The 9,879-nt window shown below is 41.0% G+C and overlaps 1 protein-coding gene across 1 annotated transcript in view; it reads left to right on the forward strand.

Moving 5' to 3' along the window:
* The window catches only part of LOC111251188 (chondroitin sulfate proteoglycan 4-like), a 209,351-nt gene that overhangs the window by 198,223 nt on the left and 1,249 nt on the right, over positions 1 to 9,879 (forward strand). The window contains exons 13-20 of the mRNA XM_086990490.1: positions 76 to 273; positions 1,092 to 1,282; positions 1,811 to 1,947; positions 2,088 to 2,330; positions 4,649 to 4,807; positions 6,112 to 6,297; positions 7,630 to 7,793; positions 8,202 to 8,358. Coding sequence (XP_086846616.1) covers positions 76 to 273; positions 1,092 to 1,282; positions 1,811 to 1,947; positions 2,088 to 2,330; positions 4,649 to 4,807; positions 6,112 to 6,297; positions 7,630 to 7,793; positions 8,202 to 8,358 — 1,435 coding nt within the window. The remainder of the gene's footprint in view (positions 1 to 75; positions 274 to 1,091; positions 1,283 to 1,810; positions 1,948 to 2,087; positions 2,331 to 4,648; positions 4,808 to 6,111; positions 6,298 to 7,629; positions 7,794 to 8,201; positions 8,359 to 9,879) is intronic.

The raw sequence follows: 9,879 nt of genomic DNA on the forward strand, positions 1-9,879 counted from the left end.
CTAGTTGGTACTTGTAGCTGCTATGTCAACCATGAGGACGCCCGAACTATCCCTAATGCACGGTCTCTGTTGCAGATCACTGGAGAACCTTCGCACGGCGCCATTGAACGTAGCGAAGAAAAGGGCCAATTCCGGGTAGTAACGGAGTTTTCTGCGGAAGCCGTGGCAGCCGGTGAGGTATTCTACAAACACGATGACAGCGAATCCGCGCGGGATAAGGTCGTGTACGATGTCGTTAAGGAAAACTCGACAGAAGTTCTGCAAACCGGAGAGGTACACAAATCACAATGTTATTCCTAACTAATTTGTTGTAATTCTGGTGTACATAAGTCACTCTTTTATGTCTCAATATTAACATATTGTAGTACTAGCTCTATACGCTAATTCTCCTCATTTCAATAGCTGACGAATAAAACGACGACTGGTCATTAAATTACGGCCTCTGATGGCGTTTTGTCAGTTATCGCTGTAAAATTACGAGGGTACTTAAGTGTTTCAGTACTTTTAAATGCAAGCGCTTTAGCCGAGCCCAGTAAATTCATATCTTTCTAAATATATGCTTCCCATTAGCGTGGCCAAGTGGAATACTCTAGGTTAAGTTAATGCGGGAGACGGATTTGGGGGAAGGACGCGTTAGCCACTATTCCCGTTTCCCCTAAGGACACCATTTTCGCTCGTGAATAATCTACTTCCTAATTCTCAGATGGCCTGGTTACTTGACTCTTGATCCGACAGGAGAACATCGTAGATGTGAAACTGGAGAATGTACTTAGATTCATAGTGGTTATAGTGAGCTAGTCCAATATATAAAACCTTTGGGGAGTACTAGTGACACTCGACTGAATACTGGAAAAGAAATATGGATGCAATACCGAATTATTTGCTTTCTCATTCGACCGCCTACTTAAGCAATACCGGAAACTGTGTGCTCGTAGCAATAGGAGTGGACTGGTAGATACCTGTTTTCACACGCAAGTTTCGAAATTCTGTTCCAGTTCGAATGGCCTGTAAAGCTATATGGCTTTACGGGGTTCTTGCAATATAAATTTATTGTTCACGAAACTTCGATTTTGTTCTCCATTCGATTTTAGGTAAACATCGATATTTCTCTGAAGAACGACAACCCGCCTCGAAGAACTCAGGAGCAAGTGTTTCATATTGCGTATCAGGCCGAAAAAATCCTTTCAAATATGCACCTGCGCTATGAGGACGCTGACACGGATACGGATCCTTCAAAGATCACCATCAGCAGAAAAGAGATTCCCAACGCAATGTTAGTCAGGTAAGAGAACAAACAGAGAATATACATTAAGCGCTTGCCGACGCAGATTGACAGGCGAGCAAAATAGTTTATTAACTCATTTCCTTATATACACATATCGGTCCAGCAAGCCAGTTAATTAAAGTTCAGGTCAAGTGGTGATTCGCTGTAACGGAACCAGTTCAAAGTTGAAACTTTCCTTTTATTGGCCACTATTAAAAAAGGCATAGAGCTGAATGACATAGGTGCATCGGTAATGATTGGTAAGATAAAGTTTAGATATCTATACATTCATTGTTTTTAGTCTACATGATAGCTTATTGATTGGGCGACGCCCGTCAAGCAGGAACTGTGTGATTTATTTCATTGGCTGCCACGAACATCGTTAACTGTACTTACTATTTATACGCTGAAAATAGCCTTAAGATTTCGAAAATAGCTGAGCATCAATACATTAAACCAGTACTCTGGTGGGTTAAGTTACAAATAAGCTAATGTCAAAAAATGAAAAGTATTTTTTTCTTCCCATCCCCTCCATAAAATTCTCAGGAACGACGACAGCCGAAAAGAAGTTCAGCAATTCACGCAGAAGGACATCGATGATGAAATGATTCTCGTCAGACATACCGGTGGAGATTACGGTAGAGCAATATTTTGGATCTCTGACGGACAGTTTTATGCTACGGGTATGTAGATTCCCTAAAAAGAGCGTAATTACTGAATTCATTTCACACAGTATTAGGATTTTATGTGCGTGATAGAACGTGCTGGTATAACTGACATAACGTAACATTAAAAAAGATGTACGTTATTATGTATATATTAGGCATTCTGGAGATTGTGGCTTCACCGCCATACCTCAACATTACGACAAACACGGGACTTCTACTGGAACAAGGGTCGTCTGCCCCGCTGTTGCCAAGTAATCTATCGATTGACACGAATCTTAACGTCAAACCTTCTGAGGTGGTGCTTAAGGTTATGAGAGCACCGACGCTTGGGAAGTTACGCTTTGCCCAAAGCAGCGAGCAAGTCATCAACAAATTCACGATGCGAGACGTTCAGGAGGGTAAGTAGTCTTCATGAACTTTCACAGCTAAAAAATGCTTCCACGGAGATCGAAACAGGTTGCGACTTCAAGCCTTTATTTCACAATACCCACAACATTCGTCTCACCTCCATTCATGTTAACCCACTTCAATATATATAACAAATTACAAACGCAAGTCAAAGTTCACCATTTAAAGGAACTGTTTCGCTTGGGTGTAAATAAGCTAAATTATTGTCGTTTAGCGCGACCATAGTGTCGTATGGCTAATACTGAGATAGAGAGTTTTTCCTGGTGTAAAGTTGTCTTTCATTTCAAATTCAACAACGGGACGGGTCAACAGTTCTCCAACATGTTGAATATCCGTATTTGCTAACTACGTCTGCTGTGTGCAGTGTCAAGGGTTTTATAATTTTGAAAGTTTATAAGACACAAAAAGTGTATTTGCAGAAGTCACACGTAGACAACAGCTGCGTTTGGGAGGATTACAGTACTATTCTACTAGTTGAAAAGGAATTTGGGACACATGAAGGTCTGCACTGCTAGTTTTATAGAGTTAAACATGTAGCGACCGCTGTTGATCCTTTACGGTCTTCTATACGACCACTTCCGACTGTTCTGAGTGATGACTATTTTGGGTGAAGCTGACTAGTCAACTTTATTTGCGTACTTCCTAGTACTTACCTTGCTTCTCTCTCCGTCTAGCAAATAGTTAAATGCCAGGTTAATACTAGTTTACCAAAGACTGAAAGACTCGGTTTGTTTCTAAGCCGAGGGCATCCTAGCTTTGTTTTCATCTGCAATAACACTGACGATTAAGTCGCCATGAAGGTTACAGCCGTTGCTGCCGTCGTTACCTAACTCATTGAAATGATCGAGTTATTTCTACAATGCGCATTTACTATCGCCATATTGGTTAAGACAGATGGACCTTTGGACAACTGGATGAAACCAAGCGGAACGGCAATGGACCTACACAATAACGACAAGATGCTAATGCTACGTCGTCATGTCTCATGCTACAATCACGCTGACTGGGCCAGATCAGCGAATATGGGTAGCAGTTGATACAGTTTTCTAGCTATGCTAAATTCATACCTGTTTCTATGCCTCGTTCAGTTACTGATAGATTAGCAACGTGATGATTTTGTGACGGAAAGATACCACTGCCGACGGACTGTTTAAACATAACGCGATACGCATACCCAGCCATGTCATGCGTGTTTAGGGATTCGTTCGGTATTTGAGAAGCGTTGCGCCATGGAAACTATGCACCGCCTTAAGCACCAACGCCGCTATAGCGACATTTCGTTTGCCGATACGCTGTTCTTGAAGCAAGCACCGGTTGGCTGATGCGTACTATACTTTTGGACTAGGCCGGACCCAAGTCGCTCTATTCGGGCGAGGGCCGCTTAGCGTAAGAAGAGATAAAGTAGGAAAAAGAGAGAGACATATAAGAAATCAAGCTAGCATCTGTTTTCACCAGGTCGACACCATTCAGGCCTCTGCCGCTGTCAGAAGATATTGTCGTCGGAGCAGCTGGCATTTGTCGTCCCGGAATGTAAGACAGCAATATAGAAGACGGAACATTGTGAACAAAGCGTTGTCAGGATGGTATTTTGGCCGGTCAACTAGCTGGCGTGACAACACCAGAGAAGTAAACATTACTGGAAGGAGGCAGAGGCAAAAGAGAATGCTAGGGGGTAATGGGTCGAGTGTCGATTTGAGGCATCGAGGAAATGGGATTTTTGGGAGATAACGCTAAATTCGCATGCCGCCTATTTGCATGTGCGTGTGTTTGTCTGTGTACAGGTGCCCGCAGGTAAAGCTGTGGCGCAGGATCCCCCTTCTCTGTGTCATGATGCCAGCCGGTACCAAGAGAAAATAACGCACCAAAGGGCAAAGCTTGTGCTACAGCGCTTACTCGTACCATATGTATATGATATGGCATGTCGTTATAGAGCGCGTGACAGGGGTGGCGGAGTAGAGAGGGTTCAGAAACGTTTGCCGATAGGAATGTATACGCATGTTTGCGAAGAAAATGGCTTTTTGTCAATTCCTACTTACGTATATTTTCTGGATCAGCTCGATTGAATCGAACTCTATGCCCCTGGATAAAACTGACACCAATTTCGTCGTCAAACGTAATTAGAGAAACCAATAATATACGTTCCATAAGGCCCTACGGTAGTTGTGCTGAGCGCAGAATATTACCGCATGACCATATATGATAATAGATTATATCGTTATTTATTCTTTATAGGTAAATAACTCAATAGGGCGCAATATAAGCTTCTAACATATCGAGATGTGTCTTGTTAATGACCACATTCACACAGGTATTATTGAGTACGTTCACACGTCTCCATCGAAAGCCGCTTACAATGATCGCTTCGATTTCAACGTGGTGGCCCTAGGAGTGACGAAGGAGGCGTCTTTCAAAATCACGGTCTACCCGAGCACGTTCTGGACGCCAATGCAACTCAAGGCCGGAGGAGGTACGTACCACCAACGAATATACGTGCGGAACGCATTGACATAAATACGTGCCATTCGAATAAATGCTTCTCCTGCCGTCCGACGGTACCCTAGTGGATAACCAAACAGGAACACATCTGTCTCCTCGTCTGCACGTACGATACATAATGTATCTTATACCTTATATATGTATACAGCTCAGAAAAATTCGTATATCTAGAAATTCATATTCATAAAGCTATTGAATAAAGCCAACAGTTTCAACATACTTAAGATGGAGCGACACTCGCATGCTGTGTGTTATTGATTGTGGTCAAGCAAATAGAACAATTGAATTATTTCTAACTAACTTAGTTAGCTAACTATTCAATATCTATGTACAACAGATTCGTTTCTACGTTCGGAGAAAATGAACGAGCCACCGCCACTATCTGAAATGTCTTGAAAGAAACCAGAAATATTATTACTCAGCCCTGTAAATCAACTATCCGCATTTTGGGTGTGGACAAGTATGGCTCACACCCTCCTCTTATACTTTTTGAATTTTCTTAACGTACTAAGCTTTCAACTTCTGTTCTGCTTGGGTGATTGCTTTGAGAGATGCAAATTATGTCAATCCAACCGTCCTCTTATTTGACATGATAGTATAAAACGTTCCGCAGACTAGGACAAGGTTTAAACTATTACTCAGTGCCCGTATTGCCTTATTTCAGCAGATATCTGTCGGCGGTTTTTTTTTTTTTTGTGCATTTACAAAGCCAAGTATGCCTTATATCGGAAATACTTGAAAAATCAGTGGCTTATTCATAAATACAGGAACTTGATTACTAATTAGCCATGTCGTCGATACGTGTGCGCCACTAGTTACTGTTCGAGCCTTGTATGATTGACACCTAATTTTAGTTAAGCCAAATGTTATAACTGTTTAGTGGAAAGAGCTTGATATAATTATAATAGATATGTTTGGTGTTCATGATAAACCTATACAAGCCAGTTTTTTCTACCAGTTGATTTTCTGCAGATTAGATCTCTGCACTAGACAACGCACTTAGGCGATGCTACCGCGTAACGAAAATCAAAACGACCAGTCAAGATAGTAACGCTGTGCAAAATAAAACCAGCTATGTCAGATAGGTTCATGAAGCAACTCGCTCATTCACAACTAAATGCTCCGCGGCAAAATTACGTGTATTCCATATGCTAGCGTTATTATAGCCGTCGTTCACGCACGCTATGAGACGCACGCCGGCACCTTTCTGAAAGTTCGAGCAAAAGTGACCTGAACGTTTTTTCCTCATCGTTCTAAAATCTGTGCTCCTGATAGGGAACGCTACGTTGTACCTGGATGCGGGTTCGATTGCAACTGTGAGCCGTACATACTTGAACGTGATCCACGAGACCCTTGAACCGGAAGATATAATGTTCAGTCTTGCAAGGCCGCCACGCCTTGGACAGCTGCTCATAAACGGAAAACCTATCACTTCATTTACTCAAACCGATGTCAATAAAGGTAGCTACACTCTTGTGTATATGTAAATTTTATATAAATCATGTGAATGATGCAATGAGTGCTTTAGGCGACTGCATATGGAGACTATTTTTTTTAGATAAAGACATGAGTAGTCACTTCGGTGTGAACTTCACGATTCAGACTCTGTGCTATTCCCCTTATAGAACAATATAAATAAATATAATCAGTGAAAAAGGTATAGATGAGCTATGACAAGAAACTATATAATAAGGCATAGCCACCCAGATCGCTGGATAAGCATTTTCGATTTTCTGCACGTTTTCCTCAAATACCACATGTTGAACTAAACGTGTTTATTCTTACTGAAGTCTTAAGCAACACACGTCATCATATTATTGCACTTGGGATTAATTACCAGTTGTGCTCCGCCTGCTTCTTACATCGTACTGCGGTAACATTAAAGCTACTCTGATCCTATTAAGGCGGTCTACTAATAAACTGGACCTAGTCATGTAAATTGGTAGGCAACTTGTCTACAGGCCGTCGTCGGTGGGGTAGCCTGTCCTATGGTTAGCCGCTTGGATAGTAATATCGGGGGTTTACTCGTTGACTAGCTATAAACGGTATCCTACAGTGACCTACAGCTAACCTAATTATCAACGGCTGGAAGCCATCCCGCACCCAAATTTTGTAAGTGCTTGAAGTCAGGACAAATACGTGCTATGTTGGCGGTAATACACTTTTTCACTATACGTGTGGGCCTATATAACAACGTGTGTAGCATGCGTATTGACCATGTAGCTTTCCAGAAGCTCCAGGATCAAATAAATTGGCCAGCAAAATAAACAGCAGTACCGAGGAGGGCTTAGAAGTCGGTTAAGGTATATGCCAAATTTCGTATCGAGATTACACCCCATTCTCATCTTTACACAAGAGAAAAGGTGGTCTAAGCGAAAGTGAAAGAAAAAAACGACAGCAAGGATTGTCTATATAGAGTGCCGACCAAACTGAAGCACAGCGAAGAAGGTCCTACAATCTTGGGCAACAGCTACACAGATATATATATATATATATATACACTAATTGTTTAAGAAATCTCGAGCCTTCTAGATAAGCGTACAGCGCAAATTATTAAAAAGATTTTCATTCTTTCTGGAATAATACACTATTCCCCTCACCAAAAATAGCCTTAAATACTTTCCAACCAGAACCGTCCGCAAGAGGGGGTCCTAATTTTCTTTATTTTTATCAACTTGACGCAAGTAGGGTTGCTAAGGAAGAAAGTACAATACACATTTCATTGTTATATCGTGCAAGTTTCAAGTCGGATGTCGTCATTTCCTGAATGATGTATGGTGCAAATGTCTTCAGGTCGTGTGAAATACGTCCACTCGGGAGCTCCAGGCGTTGACGGCTTCGTAGTTGACGCTTCCAATGGCTTCAGTCGAATGGCAGGTATTGAAGTGCGACTCGGGGCAATACTAAGAGACATTTCTCTGAGAACTCAAAACCTCACTGTAGAAGAAGGAGGGCAGGTATGTTATCATTCCAATTATCAAAAGAAAGGGGGCTTATAATAGTATGTTAAACGTACTGGAAACGATCGTATTGGCAATCGTATTCTATTGAATAACTAATTCTGTAAATAATTAAGGATAAGATATTGTGAATCCGAATAGGCTTCAAAGCACCCACGCGGTGAACTCCAGAGTCAAGCAGAAAAACTATGCACCACCAATGATCAGTTCTATCGTTTCGTTAAGTGAAGCATAATTTATTTCGGGAAAGGTCTAATGAAATTTAATTGAACGCTTTAGGACTTTTTCGTTTATGCAGACACATTAGCATTAAGTTCATAATTACACGTTGACGTAACAAAATTGCATCTTAAAAAAACACCCCATTGGATACATTGCTGTAGCCTACTCTCCATCGTATTTTAGGTGACTATTACTGTTGAGTACCTGTCGCTACCAGCAGATGCAGGAAGCCCAGATGTAATTAGCGAGTATATTGTAATTGAACCCCCGAAGCATGGCACTATTGTGACCAAAGACAAAAGCGTGGTAAATAATTTCACTCCAAAGCAGGTTCAGAAAGGTGAGTCTTCCGCTTAGTATACCTTGTTATATATACATCCCAATCCACTTGTCCTATTATGTACGAGAGTACTACCAATATCTTTTTATTCACGCTATTATCAGTAGTAAATAGGTAGCAGTATTGCTAGATGTGAATATCATATTTTTATAGAAACATCGAAAGTAGTTCCAGTCGTCTGCGTTTACCGCTAAAAACTTCTAAAAGCGATAGACAATATTCATCTATTTGATGATAGCCGAGCACTAGATTTAAGTCGGCCCGCCTGTAACGAAGCTTCAACGAAGGGTATGATAATTCAATGAACGTTTGTTCTTGATCCGCTGTGCTATTCGACCGCTTAATACGGTCGTCTAGACATAGACGGGACACCAGTATGCTCTTCAATTTATGGTAGCTGTTTCCTCGCGCAAGCTCGTTTTGTTGCTTCTTGCGAAAAACGTTACGGACAACAGTGTAATAGGCAATAGTCACTGGGTGGGCCCGATCGGTATGTTTTCGTGATAGGCGTTGCCGGGCGTGTGGTTAGTGTTCGCACGCTGGGATTATTGAATATTTGTTTGTTCGAAAGCTACGCCAATAGAGACTGAGCTATTGTAATAAATGTTTCGCATCAGTAAGGCATAGGACTAATTCTGATTTGGCAAAAAAAGTTGGCCTATTCACAATATTGGTAGCATCAGTAGTAAGCATTGGTAGCATCATAAGATAATCGTTCGGTACGTAGCGATTCAGTGCGGTGTTTAGATTTATGTATGAGTTCGTTAAAATCACTTCAGTCACAAACAGAAGAAAGATGATTGGTTTAAGAAACAGATAATATTAATTCCTGAGTATAGAAAAATAATGGAAAACGTATGTTATATAGTAAAGCTATTAATATATGCGGTTCGTTTCGATTTTTTATCTATGAGAAGAAGAGATTTTCTTTGCCAACAAAATTTCCGAGCTAAACATAAAAACGATGTTACAATACATCGTTCCTATATATAAGCAGATATGACACGATTATAGCTAAGGTGATATCTCCTTAACAATCATTCGCTTATTAAAGGACAACAGATGCCTCCGCACAATGTTTCGCTATCGTAAAACTCTCCTTACAAACATTACGGTATAAACATCAAGGTGAACGCAAACAATATAAAACTTCTGCATTTTCCGCATGCCTACCACATTGTCGTAATCGCGACTCGGCTACAATAAGTCAGATTGCAGTTTCTGCAAGACTCTAATCGTTCTACGTAAACGAACTAAAGTTACTGATCGGCTTCCACTACCCCAAAGATCAGGGATATTTTGTTTTTCCCACACACGTTAATGTTTCGAGCCAAGATCGGATGAAAGCTTCAACTCGCACCATCAAAATGTTTTAGTTTATAAATTAGCAATTCGGATTGAACCTTCCATCACGATAAACTGTACTACCGAGTTTTCTACGATGACGAAACTCAACACAGATAACAGCCACAATATAGTTAAAGTGACACATTGCGTAACTCAGGATAAAAGGGACACTTT

This window comes from Varroa destructor, unplaced genomic scaffold (assembly GCF_002443255.2).
Source record: "Varroa destructor unplaced genomic scaffold, Vdes_3.0 BEIS01000005.1, whole genome shotgun sequence".
NCBI classification, from domain to species: Eukaryota; Metazoa; Arthropoda; class Arachnida; order Mesostigmata; family Varroidae; genus Varroa; species Varroa destructor.